Source organism: Lathamus discolor, chromosome 5 (genome assembly GCF_037157495.1).
Source record: "Lathamus discolor isolate bLatDis1 chromosome 5, bLatDis1.hap1, whole genome shotgun sequence".
Classification (NCBI taxonomy): domain Eukaryota; kingdom Metazoa; phylum Chordata; class Aves; order Psittaciformes; family Psittacidae; genus Lathamus; species Lathamus discolor.
This window is the reverse complement of record NC_088888.1, coordinates 110,940,445-110,956,133: the sequence shown is the minus strand read 5'-3', so window position 1 is coordinate 110,956,133 and position 15,689 is coordinate 110,940,445. Positions and strand designations below refer to the sequence as shown.

Genomic DNA, 15,689 nt, shown 5'->3' with positions numbered 1-15,689 from the left:
CCCTGTGGAGGGGAAGCTGTTGTGATTGGTCTGTGACCCCGGGGTGGGGGGGAAGCAGAGTCGGGCCAAGGACAGCCTGGCAGGTTTTGGGATGTATGGCCTTGCACCCTGCTCATCCCCAGGGTTGGGGTGCCTGGCGCCTAGCGAGTTGGTTCAGGACGTGTAGGTCCCTGTGGCCTTGCAAGCTGCTGGAGGCAGGTGATGGAGAGGATGGAGTTGGCAGCAGCAAAGCTGCAGGAGCGAGGGAGGGACACGGTTGGAGGCAAATCCACCCGGAAACCGGCTGGGTTCCCCGTCCCCGGCGGCAGCAGGGCTGCCCTGCAGCCGGCGCCGACAGAGTTACTGAGGGCGGAGACTCACCGGGGCGCACCGGTACCGGCACGGCCGGCGGTGGGGGCCCGCCCCGGCCGCGGGGAAGCCCTGCCCGACCCCTCCATCGCCAGAGCCGCTGCCATGCACCCGCCGCCGCCTCCGCTGCCTCGTCCCCGGCCCCGCGGAGACCGAGCGGGCGGCGGGGCAGGGCGGCCCCGGGCGTAGGGGGCGGCGGAGGCGGGCGGCGGGGCCGCCGGAGGATGCGGCTGCGGCCGGGAGAGGCGAAGCGCAGCGGATCGGATCGCTCCCTGCAGCCGGGCGGCACCTGCGCTCCCCGGGCTGGGGCCCCAGGCCCTCCGTTCCTCCGTCTGTCCATCCTCTCCATCCGTCCACCCATCCCCGTGCAACGAAGGATCTCGGAAAGGGGCAAAGACAGGAGGAGCGCCGGGGATCGCCCCCCGAAGCGGTTGCCCTCGAAGGAGGAGCAGGGAGGCATCGCGACATCTTTCCGCTCCGCGTCGCTTCGGTTGCAACCTGGCAGTGCGCAAGGGCTGGGGAGAGAGCTGGCAGGGAGCTGGGCAGGAAAGCTCCTGCTCCCGGCCTCCCAGCACCGCACCGCCGGTTATTTATACTCATCCCCCTTTCCCTCCGTTGGCCGCTCTTCTTCACGCAGCGGGATTGAGGGTTAGGGCTGCGGGGGAAGGGGAAAGGCCTCACTGTTAGGTGGCCGGTGAGACGGGGATGCTGCGGGCATTACCCCAGTGAGCATCGGGGCGCGGGGGACAGCGGCATTTCTGCGGGGCCGGAGCAGGGGAAGGCACCACGATGCCCAGGAACAGGGCTTTTTCAGAGCCCGAGTGCTCGGCTGAGTACTCCGCCGACTATTCGGTGAGCCTGCCGTCGGACCCTGAGCATGGCGTGGGGCGGACCCACGAGGTGACGGTGCGGAGCTCGGGACCCTGCCTCTGCCTGCCTCGCTTCATGCGCCTCACCTTCGCTCCCGAGTCCCTGGAGAACCTCTACCAGACCTATTTCCGCCGTCAGCGCCATGAGACCCTCCTGGTGCTTGTGGTCTTTGCCGCCCTCTTCGATTGCTACGTCCTCATCATGTGCGCCATGGTCTATGCCCCTGACAAGCTGGCCCCAGTGCTGGCAGCGGTGGCCGGGCTGGTCACCCACGTGCTGCTCTTCATCCTTTGCAAGTACAGGCTGCTCCCCGAGCGGGTGGCCCGCAGGTTCCTGCCCTACGTCCTCTGGGTCCTCATCTTGGCCCAGATCTTCTGCTACCTGGGTCTCAACTTCTCCCGCTCGCCCGAGGCCAGCGACACAGTGGGCTGGCAGGCTTTCTTCGTCTTCTCCTTCTTCATCACGCTGCCGCTGCGCTTGGTGCCCATCGTGCTCATCACCGCCATCTCCTGCGGCATCCACACGCTGGTGCTCGGTGTCACCGTCGCTCATCAGCACCAGGATGCCCTGGATGAAGGCACACTGCTCAGACAGGTACAGGGCAAGCGAGGGGACATGGGGGTTCCCTGCGGTGGTGGGGGGTGATGGGCATATCATCCCCATTTGGTGCTCCCGTGAGTTACTGTGGGATCCATCTCTGTCCCTATGGCCTGACCCTAAAGCTGGGTTTGATCCAAACCCTGCGAGCTGATTGTGGTGTTTGCTGGGAGCAGGGGACTGCCCATAACATATCTGGGGTACTGGGGTGTGCAGGAACACCCACCCGTGCTGGGGCACATGGCCACAGACCTGACCCTGCAAGCACAGATCCGACCCCAGGAGCCACCCGGGGTGCATGGATTCATGGAGTTAGGCTGCTGGGGAAACTGAGGCACGGTGTAGACTGCAGGCTCCCTGCCTGGAGGCCTTGCTTGCACCAATTCCCCTTTGAATTGCAAAAATGGCTAAAAATGTCCCCACATGGCCATTTTTGGCAGAAAGGTGGCAGGAGCTCAGCTTCCGGGCTCACAAACAGCCCCCGGAGCTTTCCCAGCAGGAAGAAGCTGGGCAGCCACTTGGACTCAGCGTGGCTCTTGGGCAATGCCCGTCACCGAGCCCCGCGCCTGTGGCAGAGCCCAGGCTTGCTTTTTGGTGACTTTCTGCCCAAGCCAAGCTGGAGAAACAGCGTCCCCAAACCCAAACATGGCCATAAAGATGGGCTAACTGATTCATGTATGCAGTAAAGGAGGGGACATGGGGTTCAGATGGGGGAGAGCGATCCCCGGCCCATCATATTCTTCATATTTCTTGGGAAATATCCCCCCGGAGCAGCTAGAGATTGTTTTTATTCCCTAAATCAGTGGGTTTCATGGCTTGGCCGCAGCTGGGGTGGAGGGGGAAAAAACTAAGCCAGAGCTGAAAACTTGTGTGCCAGTGGCTGCTGATGGCAGCAGGGAAAACCCCACTGGAAGTATCTGTTCTGCCCCAAATGGCGTGGGCTCTGTGGGAGGATGCTATGGGAATTTGGGATGCTCTGCGTCAGGTCCTCAGAGACCTCCACTTGTTCCCAGCCTACATAGGAAGGGGGGCGTGTTTATTTGCTTTTTGGGAAGTGTTGAGCCTGTGGTCACTCTGGGAGTTTGGAAAATGGAGCCTGTTCTCCAAAAAGCCCAAAGATACTGGGTTTTCGTGTCTCTGGGTGGGTGTTTGGGAGCTGGTCCCCTGGCATGGGACATCCTCTGATGGCACACAGGGCTTTGCGAAGAAAAGCACTTTTTGGGCACCGTTTCTGGAGCTTGCTAGGCTGGGTGCTGGGGCGGCAGCATGGGTGCCCTCCCAGTGATGCTCGGGTGGAAGCACTGCACCAAGCAGGAGAAATCCCCGTGCACCAGCAGCTTTCCCAGATTTTGCTCCTTCTCTGGGATACAAGGAAAACTCTTGCTGCCACCTCCCTGGGATGCAGGAGGTGAGGGGCCATGTGGGCATCCCCCTGGCTGGCAGCAGGCATGCGCTGCTCTGTTAATCATTGCCGTGGCACGGAGAGTCCAGGGCCGGTAAAACCTTGGCAACGCGGCATGCCTCTGCCTCTGCCTGCTGCAAAAGGAGGAACATTATGTCCAGAAATAAACATCATATGCTTTATTATTATAGCTGGTGGTGCAGCTCCCGGAGGGCATTGCTATTAATAGGATGAACCAGAGGATGTTGCTTGAGCGGGGCCGGCACAGCCTGACAGGGTTCATGAGAGATGCCGACAGCTTCTGCCCCGCCGTCAGCCGTTGAGGAGGAGCCCGAAGGCTGGCATCATGGCAGGGGTCAGGATTTGGTGGTGTTTGAGACCATACCTGCATGGTTGTGTGCAAATCAGCTGCAAAGCATCCCTGGGCTTAGCCAATGACCTGGTCCCCGTTTGGATGGCCCTCACACATCCTACCAGGATCTTCCCTGCAGGACATGAATGGGGTTGGATCGGAAGGAGGGATAAGGCTTGTTCCGCTGGCTCTGCACCCTCCTGTGCGTGTCTTGCTCTCTCTGCCCCCAAATTACTAAGTGCAAATGATAACCAGTCACTGTGCCAGGAGTGGGGTCTCCTTTGTGTTGGGGATTTCCCTGCAGCATTTGGAGTCTTGAGATATGTTTTGCATTTCAGAGCACTTGCTGGTGGAGGTTTTTTGGGGCTGAGCATTCATTGCATGGCTGCAGGATGCAGATGGAAGATGCTCAGCATGGGACGTGGCTGTGTCGGGCAAGCAGATCCCTAGGGTTTCTGGCAGCCCCATTGTGCTGAGCTGTGCTGAGCAGTGACAAGCTGCCCCATGCCCATCCAGCCTGGGCAGAGCCTCCCTTTGTCATAACAACCCAAGAGGTTGGTTAAAAATAGCAAGTGGCTGCTGGGTTTGGGGGTTTCTGTCCGTGCCCACCTCCAGGTGGCTCTTTGCTCACAAACTGCTGCGCCATGGGTGCAGGGGCTTCCCAGGGATCCCCAGCTGCAGCAGTGGGATCTGGGGCAGGATCCAGCCCTGCAGCACCAGCTGAGGGTCCTGGGTGCTCTCTCCTGCTCCTCATGTTCTTTTCCTCCCAAAAGAAGTGAATATTTCTTTGCTGTAAATCATCTTAACCCCAGGGCGGTGCTGAGCCAGAACACAGTGACAGGCACTGTATTTACTCCTACATGTGGCCTGTTTGTCTGTGCCTCAGTTTCCCCCTGTGTGGAAGGGGTCAGCAGCTCCTCCCTGTCTCCGTATGATGAGGCTGAGCTGCTCGGGGCTCAATGCTGTTGGGTGATAAAACCTCCAAAGAGAGGACCAGGATCACATTAGGACTTTCCTCTGACCAAGCTGGGCTATGGGGGACTGGGGATGGGAAAAGGTTGGTACGGGGGAGCTGGGATCAGAAGGATGTGGAGCATGGCAGCACATCCTCAGTGGAAATGAGCCCAGGAGCAGCTCCATGCTCTTCCCACTGCCTCCTCCACACTGGCTGTGACACAGCCCATGGCCCATGTCCCCGTTGCCACTTTGGCATAGCTGGAGCCTGTTATCACATCCTCCCCGTCCCTCGTCCCCTCTCTAGACTAAACAAACCAAACACATTCAACTTTCCCTCATCAGTCAGATTTTCCATGAAGGACTCTTTGCTCCCATCTCCAAACCTGCTGTGTCCCCTCCTGGGCTGCAGGGATGTGGAGCCCAGTCCATGGGGACAGGGTCCAACCTGGAAGATGGGGTCCAGCCCATGGAGCTGGGGCCTAGTCTGTGGGACGGGACAGGTCCAGCCTCAGGGACACTGGGAGGGATGCTGAGGGCAGGAGCGTCAGTAAACACAGGATTGTAGAGTCTGGCCATGGTTTCGTTCAGTTTTTCTGCACAGCGGGCTGCAGTTCCTGTGGACGGAGCGGGTGGCACGTGAGAGCCACTTGCCTTCAGCAGCGCCATCCCCCAGGGCTGCACCCAGCCCCTGCCAACCGGCTGCCTTTTTCCACAACATCTCTGCAAGGTCTAATGAAGTGGCGTCAGCCCGCGGGGACCACGCGGTCTCCAGGGATGTTCAGGGCAGGAGCCATGAGGGGTCTTTGCTGCAGACCCTTCCTGCAGAGCCACCGTCACGTCTCCCATGAGCCCCCCAGCAGTTCACAGTGGCTGTGAGTTGGTGATTGATCTCCAGGGTGTATTTTGTGTCCTCCTCCAGTATTTTTCCACTCTAACCCATCAGGCTGTGCTGCCCGAACAGTGCTGTGTGGTGGTACCAGCACCATCCCTGGGCCATGCACAGACTTCCTCGTGGCTCCACTCACCCCCATCTCCTTTTCTCTGTCCCCAAAGATCCTGTCCAACGTTGCCATCTACCTTTGTGCCATCACGGTGGGCACCATGTCCTACTACATGGCTGACCGCAAGCACCGCAAAGCCTTCCTTGAAGCACGCCAGTCCCTCGAGGTCAAGCTCAACCTGGAGGAGCAGAGCCAGCAGCAGGTAGGAGCCACAGCTGTGTGAAGGTGACAGCATGGGGACAGGGCAGGGGATGGAGGTGGGACACCAGTGTGGCTTTGACATATGGATAAAGCACCCTCAGGATGCACCCTGCATGGTGCTGAGAGACTGTGGCGGGTGGTGATGGGAACAGGAGGATGCACGGTGGGAAATACATTTGCAGCTTTGCACCCTGTGCCCAGTTTGGGGACTTTCCATGTGAGCGTCCTCTTCCAGGGTCTGCCAGCTCCTGCCATAGCCACCACCAAGCTATCCCCATCCCTGGGCATGGTGACAAAGCAGGTCCTCATGTTCGGGCAGGGCCACGTGGCGTGTCCCTGTCACTGGGCACATCCACACAGCAGGTCCCTGTCCTCAGGCACAGCCACAGGACAGGTCCCTAACCACCCCATGCACAGTCACACAGCAGGTCCCTGTCCCCAGGCACAACCACATGGCAGGTCCCCATTGCTAAGCATGACCGTACATCAGGTCCCCTCAGGCCCCCAGCTATCTCACGGGCTTCTACTGCAGCAGATCATGAAGGGAAGGGCGAGCTGGCAGCAGCAAGCACAGCCATCTGCTCTGTGCTCATCCCAGGGGCTCTGCTGTCACTGTGCTGCGGTGACCAGGCAAGAGCAGTGGTCAGAGGGCAGCAGGCAGTGTGGTGCCAGCCGGCTGTTTCAAAGCCCTGTTGTCTCCAGCCGCCATCCAGTGATGAGCTGGGCTAATTTTAGAACCTTATCTGGGGCCTCTGTCCGCATCTCCCATCTCTTATCTGGTTGATCCACTGCCAGCAATTTGCTCCCAACGGCAACAAGAGACACGTGGCAGGGCCGGGCCAGTGCCACTGGCATCCTCTTTGCTGCAAAACCTGTGTGGATGCTCTGATGTCTAATAAGGGGTTAGGTAAAGGGAGGGGTTTAGGTGAAGGGGGCAAATCCTGAGGCCGGGGGATGCTCAGAGTGAGAGCGCTTTGGAGGCTCCAGCTTGCAGGTGGAGAAGTATAGGAAGGAACATGGATTTATTATCACATAAGCTCTGTTTCCTTAGGGAATTGAGCTAAAAATAGCCTGTGATCTTGCAGGAAAGGCTGCTAGCAAGAGGCTGAGTGGCTCGGGGCAGCGGGGCCATGGAGCAAGGAGCAGTGCTCATTGCCAGATGTATCCTTCCTCCTTCCAGGCCACCAGTGATGGCTGAAAAGACAGCCCCACATGCAGAGCTAAGGGTTAATGGAGCTGAGAGGAGATGAGAAGCTCCTGCACTCCTCCCCACCTGCACTCCCTGGGGATGAGGACTGGGATGGGGACACAGTGCCGTTCCTCCAGCAACAGCCCTGCTGCGGCTGCGCACAGACACCCCCAGTCCCGGGGGAAAACCCACTTCATTAACCAAGTTACTTACATTTAGTACGAATCCCCACGCACAGCCACGCACATCTATCCCTGCTCCAGCTCTGGGGCTGTGGGGCCAGCAATGGGTTCCATGTCCCCAGGTGGGCTTGATCCTCCTGGGATCAAGCTGCTTGAGTCCTGTGCCTGGATCTGGACCACTCACCATGCTTTTAAACTGATAAATCCTCCCTGGTGTGCTTTAACCCCAGTCCCTACAACCGGCCCTGACCCAAGCAGGGCCAAGCTGGGGCAGCTCAGAGGGATGGTGTGGACATCGGTGCAGCCCTCAAAGTGGCTCCCAGCCCCATGTCCCAGGTTTATTTGGGCTGATAAAAGCTTGGCCAACGCAAATCGTTTTAATTCTCAAGCTCCTGGAATGGGGCTGGGCTCTGTATCGCGCCTGCAGAACGGATCTGGTGAGCACAAGGAAATTTGCAGCTCATCAGCTGGAGCGCATGTAAGCGTGTGGGACTGTCCCTCCCTCCCACAGCTCCAGGGACAGGCTGCAGTGCCCCTGCACTTGTACCCCCCCATCCTCCCCTGGCTGGGATTTATTCCCACTTGCCAATTTATTCCCAATCTCAATGAGAACTTGTAAAACAGGGAGGAAACGGCTAGAAGCAGAGGTTGGCACCACCACAAAGCCATGGCCAAGGGGGACCTGCCACCCATGGGTGCATCCTCTCCATCTGTACGTGTGGCTTCGGGGTTGGGTTGGTGGCTCCCCGCTCCCTGGGGTGCCCTGGGACACCCTGCTCCAAACTGCCTTCTGCCTGGAGGAAGAGCTCCTGTTTCACCCACGGCTTCTTCCCCACATGTGGCTGAGAGCTTGGGCTAAAGACCTGGCTGGGCTCTGGGGTCCATCTGGGAATAGTCAGGCCCAGCAGTGAGGGCCCAGGAGCTTGGAATTTGCACCATGTGTTCGGACTGTGCCTTTGCGCTGCACATTGGCACTGGTATTTGCACTGGGTGTTTGCACCATGAGCTGCTGCACTTGGCACAGGCTTGGCTTTGTGTCATGGCAAACTCTGTCCCCTCCCCATCCCCAGGAGCGGCTGATGCTCTCCATCCTGCCCAAGCACGTGGCTGACGAGATGCTGAAGGACATGAAGAAGGACCCGAGCCAGAAGGAGATGCAGCAGTTCAACACCATGTACATGTACCGTCACGAGAACGTCAGGTGGGACCATCCTGCCTCCCCTGTGCCATCCTTGTGGGGAAAAAAAATGTCTATTTTTTTGCAAAACTGTGTGTTTTACCGTCCTGGCTAGAAACACGGGGAGAAATTTGAGTGGTTTGCAGCTAAAGCGAAGTGTGACAAGGGACAGCCACCAGCCAGACCATGGCTGGGGGCACCTTCTTGCTTCAGCCCTGGTGTGCAGAGCATCATTTTCAGCCACATCCCAAACCAGCCTTTCGTTTGGCATGGGTGCCCTAGTGCAAAGGGAGAGCAGGGAAGGGATGCCCCAGGACACACGCACCAGGCTGATCTGCTCACCCTTGCTCCCCACAGCATCCTCTTCGCAGACATCGTGGGCTTCACCCAGCTCTCCTCCTACTGCAGCGCCCAGGAGCTGGTGAAGCTCCTCAATGAGCTCTTCGCCCGCTTCGACAAGCTGGCAGCCGTGAGTGTACCCCACCATCCTGACATGTAATGAGTGGAGCAGGTCTCAGTCACCGTCCTGCTCCAGCCCCAGCCGAATGCTGCATCCCAGGATAGGGGTGTGGAGGTTAAAGTTTTACTGCTCCGGGATGCTGGGGGCACCCTGCCCTCTGTTGTAAAAATAGAGCTGGGAAGCAGGGAGGCCTCCCCCAGCCAGGGAGCAGCCGGGGTCCTGCCAAGCCCTGGGGGGAAGCGGGGTGGGAATGGAAAATCCAATGATTTCTGACCCTGCTGGGCGCAGGAGGCTCTGTGTGGGTCAGGGTGAGCCTGGGAGAGGGATGGGGGCAGTGAAGGAGTTGGGGGTGTCACAGCTGATGGTTGTGGGGCTGACAATGTGCCCCCATCCCCAGAAGTACCACCAGCTGCGCATCAAGATCCTGGGTGACTGCTACTACTGCATCTGCGGGCTGCCCGAATACCGGGAGGACCATGCCGTCTGCTCCATCATGATGGGGCTGGCCATGGTGGAGGCCATTTCGTAAGGGCTTTCTCTTCGGGGTGGGTGCCAGGGTGGGCAGGGGGCACTGGTGTGCTGAGATGCAGCTTCTGCAAACACCAGCCGTGTCCTGGGCTGCATCACCAGCAGCGTGAGCAGCAGGGCAAGGGAGGGGGATTCTTCCCCTCTGCTCTGCTCTGGTGAGACCCCCCCTGCAGCTCTGGGGCCCCAACATAAGGACGTGCAGCTGTTGGAGCAAGTCCAGAGGAGGCCATGAGGATGCCCCAAGCTGCAGCAAGAAAGCTGGAGAGGGGCTCTTGACAAGGGCCTGTAGGGACAGGACAAGGGGGATGGGTTTAACCTGACAGAGGGGAGATGGAGATGAGCTCTGAGGCAGAAGTTGTTCCCTGTGAGGGTGCTGAGGCCCTGGCACAGGGTGCCCAGAGAAGCTGTGGCTGCCCCATCCCTGGCAGTGTTCAAGGCCAGGTTGGACGGGGCTTGGAGCAACCTGGTCTAGTGGAAGGTGTCCCTGCCCATGGCAGGGGGTTGGAACTGGATGAGCTTTTAGGTCCCTTCCAACCCAAACTGTTCTATGAATCTAAAAGTCATTATATACTGAGGGGGGTAATTAATGATGGGGAGTCGGGATGGGGATGGGCTGTGGGGTGGGGATGTGTTGGGACCCCCCGTATTGACCTTGTCTCCCCTCTCCAGCTATGTACGGGAGAAGACCAAGACAGCGGTGGACATGCGGGTGGGTGTGCACAGCGGGACAGTGCTCGGGGGGGTGCTGGGGCAGAAGCGCTGGCAGTACGATGTGTGGTCCACCGATGTCACCGTGGCCAACAAGATGGAGGCAGGCGGCATCCCCGGGTGAGCATCTGCAGGAGGGTGGTGGGGAACCAGGTGCCCTGCACCCATGGGTGACACTGGCGCCCGGTGCTGGCAGGAGGGTGCACATCTCGCAGAGCACTATGGATTGCCTGAAGGGTGAGTTCGAGGTGGAGCCGGGTGATGGAGGTTCACGCTGCGAGTACCTGAAAGAGAAGGGCATTGCCACCTACCTCGTCGTGGTCCCCAAGCAGCCCCTGCGCAATGGCATCAACGGGGTGGTGAGTGGAGGCAGCAAAGCCATGGCAAGCTGGGGTAGGGGGAACACCCCACTGTGACCCACCGCCTTCACCTTGCAGAAGCTGTCATTGGCCTCATCCCATGGCGGCTCCCCACCGTTGGTCAACACTAAAGAGCGCAATGGCAGCCTCAGCCTGGCCTACATCAGCCCTGAGGAGCCTGAGGAGCCTGACTCCAGGGTGAGGGGCACCCTGGAGTGCGGAGAGGATGATGGAGAGGTACAGCCCATGTAAAGCATCCCCCTTCCAGCAGCTTGAGGGGCAGCTGTTAGCCACACCGTGGTGGTTGAACATCCCATCGATGCTGGCACGGTCTTGCTGATGCTCGGCTGTGCCGGCGCAGGCGGTGAACCCCTCCTTCCCCAACCCTCGGCGGCGGCTGCGGCTGCGGGACCTGGCCGAGCGGGTGATCGACGCCTCGCAGAACGAGCAGGAGCTCAACAAGCTGCTCAACGAAGCCCTGCTGGAGCGCGAGTCCGTCCAGGCGTGAGTCACCCCGGCCGGCAGCAGAGCCCGGTGCAGCTTAGCACATCCCAGCGCTGCCAGGCTCTGATGGGTGCTGTTGCCAACAGGCTGAAGGGGAAGAGCACCTTCCGGCTCTCCATGCGCTTCATTGACCCCGAGATGGAGACACGCTACTCAGTGGAGAAGGAGAAGCAGAGCGGGGCAGCCTTCAGCTGCTCCTGTGTTGTCCTCTTCTTCACTGCCTTAGTGGAGGTCTTCATCGACCCCTGGTATGGCAGGGAGATAGTGGGGATGGGTGGCCTCAAACCACTGGGCTTCAAACCCATCCCCCCTTGGGCTTTTTGGCAGGTTGGTGGCCAACTATGTGACCTTTGTGGTGGGGGAGATCCTGCTGCTCATCCTCACCCTCTGCTCATTGGCTGCCATCTTTCCCCGGGTGAGACAGGACATCATTCATGGTGATGGGACACCGTGATGTCCATGATGTCCCATGATGTCCCATCACTGTGTCCCACCTGAGCAACTTTCCTTTCCCTGCAGGTCTTCCCCAAAAAACTCGTGGCCTTCTCCACCTGGATCGACAGGACCCGCTGGGCACGCAACACCTGGGCCATGGCTGCCATTGTCATCGTCACCATGGCAGATATCGTGGACATGGTGAGCCACCAGCCTGGGTGCCAGCAGGGCTGAGCCTTCTCCAGCCTCCATCCAAGCAGTCCATAATTACGCATAGCTGATAGTTAAAGCAATGAGCAGGGCTGCACTGTAGGGGTGGGGAATTTAGGTTGGGTGTCCTCCTCCTGCTCTGCAAAGCATCCTGTCCCTTTGGGTGGCCATGCAGCCCATGGAGAGGTGCACCTTGACCCCCTCCTCACCCTGCCCTCATGCCCCCAGCTCAGCTGCCGGCAGGACCACAGCGGGATGGGCAACGGGACAGCAGGGCCACCCCAGGCAGGCGGCTGCTGGGAGCAGCCCAAGTACTACAGCTACATTGCCCTGCTGGCCTTGGTGGCCACCATCATGCTGGTGCAGGTCAGCCACATGGTCAAGCTGACCCTCATGGTGCTGATCACTGGGGCCACCGGTGCTGTCAACATATACGCCTGGGAGCACATCTTTGACCAGTACGACCGCCGCCATGGCCAGCAAAGCACGTAAGGGGTGGCAGGGGGGTGGGCATGGGTTGGGGGGCACAGCCATACCCACCGCCCATCCACGCTGTGTCACCTCTGCCGCAGGTCCTTGCTGGTCCCCTCCAAGTATTCCATGACAGCGATGATCTTCATCGTGATGCTCAGCTTTTACTACTTCTCTCGCCACGTGAGTGACTCATTCCCCTCCCCTCTGCATCTTCATCCTCAGCCCCTGTCCGTGCCGCTTGTAAGCTCCAAGGCAGCATCTCCAGCTCTTCTCTAAGGAAGCCCACCTAAGGGCTCTCCAGGACCACATCACTTCCATCTCACCCCACAGTTAGGGGTGGGCAGCAATATGGTGGCCCTAAGGCCCATGCCTGCCTCGTGAGGATTCTGTTTGCACCTTGGAGCAGGTCTCAATTCCCCAGTTAGGCCTTCACCTTGTGCCAGAGCCTTCTTCCAAGCTCACACCCACCCCACAGGATTCTCCCAGCACTGGAAGGGACCCATTGGTGGGTGGCAAGAGGGGGTGAGCCTTGTTCCCCACCCACAGGTGGAGAAGCTGGCCAGGACCCTCTTCCTCTGGAAGATTGATGTCCATGACCAGAAGGAGCGGGTCTATGAGATGCGGCGCTGGAATGAGGCCCTTGTCACCAACATGCTGCCCGAGCACGTGGCCCGGCACTTCCTGGGCTCCAAGAAGCGGGACGAGGTGAGGGGCACCCAGGAGGGGGTATTTGCTCCCATTTTGGGAGTGGGTGGGATAGGCTTTGGCTGGTGGAAGATGATGCATGGTTTCATGGGAGGGTTTGGATTTGCTGGAGGTGCTGGTGTCATGCGTGGGCACTTGTTTGGTTGCCCAAAGTGGTGAATGCTCCATCCCTAGCAGTTTTGAAGGCCAGGTTAGAAGGGGCTTTGGGCGACATGGTCTTGTGCGAGGTGTCCCTCCCTGTGGCAGGGGTTGGAACTGGATGAGCTTAAGTTCTTTTCCTACCCAAATCAGTCTATGATTCTATGTCCCTGGCCTACAACCACCATCCCATCCTGTCCCCAGGAGCTGTACAGCCAGTCCTACGATGAGATTGGCGTCATGTTCGCCTCCCTCCCCAACTTTGCCGACTTCTACACAGAGGAGAGCATCAACAACGGGGGCATTGAGTGCCTGCGGTTCCTCAACGAGATCATCTCTGACTTTGACGCAGTGAGTTAGGATGGAACTGGCCATGGGGATGGTGCGGGGCTTGGCTAGGCCTTCCCTTCCTGCCCCATCTAGGGGCAGAAGGACCTGCACTGGCCCTGGGGTGCCAGAGGGTCTTGTCTCCATGACTCAGCTCCTGGATGAACCCCAGTTCCGCTGCATCACCAAAATCAAAACCATTGGCAGCACCTACATGGCCGCTTCTGGAGTGACCCCTGATGTCAATGCCAATGGCTACAGCACCAAGGTGAGGGGTCCCCATGGGGATGCGGGACAGTAGAGGCAAGGGGTGGGCAGGCCTCATCCGTGTTGCTCTTGCAGAAGGAAACCCTCTCAGATAAGGAGCGCTGGCAGCACTTGGCTGACTTGGCCGACTTTGCCTTAGCCATGAAGGTGACGCTGATGAACATCAACTACCAGTCCTTCAACAACTTCATGCTCCGTATAGGCAAGTCCACTAGCATGGGGCAGGGTCTGCCTCAGCCTCCCTTGTCCCTCCTTCCCCAACAGTGATGGGACACTGGCAGCAGCTTCAGTTCAGCAGCTGAAGGCAGCAAGGCTGGGAGGAGCCTCATTGTCCTCACCCCTTCCCTGGGACAGACTCTCCTTCTGATTAGGATGTCCCATCCATGTCACCAGGCACAGAGATAACCTCTGCTCCCCGTCTTTTGCAGGCATGAACAAGGGGGCCGTGCTGGCAGGTGTCATCGGTGCCCGCAAGCCACACTACGACATCTGGGGCAACACAGTGAATGTGGCCAGCAGGATGGAGTCCACCGGCGTGATGGGGAACATACAGGTGTGGTGATGAGGAGGGGACAAACTGGCTACCCATGGAGGGGTGCAGCCCTCAAAACACCCCAGGCTGTGGGTGGGAGGGGAGAAGTGCTGCTGGAAGCATATGGGAGGGTTAGGGCTGGCTCTTAGCTGGGCATGGGGCAAGGTGATGCTCAAAGGGCACCCCAGGACAACGGGATGGGAGCTAGGCCCTGGGGGTCCCTGCTTCCCATGCCATGTGCCACACAAGGATCTCTCAGCCTCCCAACATGTCCCTGCAGGTGGTGGAAGAGACCCACCTCATCCTGAAGGAGTACGGCTTCCGCTTTGTGCGCCGGGGAGCCATCTATGTCAAGGGCAAAGGAGAGCTGCTCACCTTCTTCCTCAAGGGCCGGGAGAAGCAGGGTTCCTTCATCAGCGGCTCCTCCGTCACCCTGCCCCATCAGGTCGTGGACAGCTCATGAGGGTCCATTGCCTGCCTGCCACCACAGCCACTGCCTCCTGGTGTTGAGCAGGGCGGCTCAGGGAGGAACCTGGACATGTCCAGCCCACCACAGTCCGGATCTGGAACCAAGCTTGAGAAACCACCCCCTTGGCATAGCCCTTTCCAAGCCCCTGCTGGAGGTTCCTGGTGGGGGCTTTGCTCTACTGCTCCTGCAGCTGAGCAGGAGGGAGACACGGGCTCCTCCAGCCGCTCACGCTCGCGTGCAAGCGCACACCAGCTCTCAGCCCCTGCGGGCACGGGGCCGGGGACATGCAGCTGCACCACCAGCCATGCAAGGAGACAACATGACATTAAAGTAGCACCACGGGCCCTGGCTGCCGCATGCTCGGCACAAGGAGATCCAAACTCAGGGCCGGATGGGAAGACACCACGTCTCTTCTGTGTGCCGGGAGCAGCAGCTACAAACCGAGAGCATCCAGGACTTGCTGTTAGTTTGTACCAAGTTCATCCCCGTCACAAACCACCGTAGTTAGGAGATGGGGGAGCTGGAGAGCACACTGCTGCCTTTGACTTGGGAAAGAAGAAAAAGGAACCAATATTGTGTATTTCAGATATATAAATATGTATGAGTACAGATTGACATCTATATTTTTAACTGTGCCTCTTCCCTCCCTGCAGCACGGTTTGCACTTGCCTTGGACACTGCCCCATGGATGCTGCAGTCACTTTGCTCTTGCTTGATGGAAAAGAGGACAAGGGACCAGCTGAGGAGGGGACCGGTGTGTTAAAGCTGGTGCTGCCAGGGCTGGGGGGAGAAGGGAGGCACACACAGAGTGTAATTATGCCGCTAGTTTCTTGAATAGAAGCAGTTGAATTTCAAAGCCTGATTCTGCGCCTGCTTTGTTGTGGGGTTTTGGATACAGTGGGAAGGGCTTGGTTGCCTTTCTGAGGGCTTTGGAGGGATCCTCAAAGGGGAGGCTGAGCACCTCGCACCAGTGGCATTCACTCCTCTGCCTTCTTGGGGCTTCGGTGGCTCTGGCAGCAGAGTACCTGTACCTCAACATTGGGAATGGCGATAGGAATGACACAGGAGTTTAACCCCCACCCTGTCAGGCAGAAGGAAATCCACATCCACAGCCCTGTGCTTGCAGGGCCTGGGCTGCAGGTGCAAACAGCACCCACAGGGACACAGAGTGATGCTGGAGAGAGGAAGGCACCCACACCCCCCAGCACATCCCTCTCAGCAGTGCTTGCACACTGGGATACAAGTCCAGAGGCGGGATGGGTCTTACAGCCTGGACCTGCCTCCCTCTGTCCCACAC

The 15,689-nt window shown here is 59.0% G+C and overlaps 1 protein-coding gene across 1 annotated transcript; it reads left to right on the top strand.

The window, feature by feature from the left end:
- The first annotated feature begins 1,105 nt into the window (after positions 1–1,105).
- On the top strand, positions 1,106–15,248 carry ADCY3 (adenylate cyclase 3). The gene is made up of 20 exons (XM_065681933.1): positions 1,106–1,812; positions 5,580–5,729; positions 8,170–8,300; positions 8,634–8,745; positions 9,134–9,261; positions 9,934–10,092; positions 10,169–10,331; positions 10,410–10,568; positions 10,693–10,835; positions 10,922–11,083; positions 11,163–11,250; positions 11,355–11,471; positions 11,709–11,968; positions 12,053–12,134; positions 12,501–12,659; positions 13,002–13,148; positions 13,279–13,392; positions 13,467–13,593; positions 13,820–13,944; positions 14,204–15,248. The coding sequence occupies exons 1-20, from the start codon at positions 1,138–1,140 to the stop codon at positions 14,384–14,386; spliced, it is 3,384 nt and encodes a 1,127-aa protein (XP_065538005.1). The 5' UTR covers positions 1,106–1,137; the 3' UTR covers positions 14,387–15,248.
- The last annotated feature ends 441 nt before the right edge of the window (positions 15,249–15,689 follow it).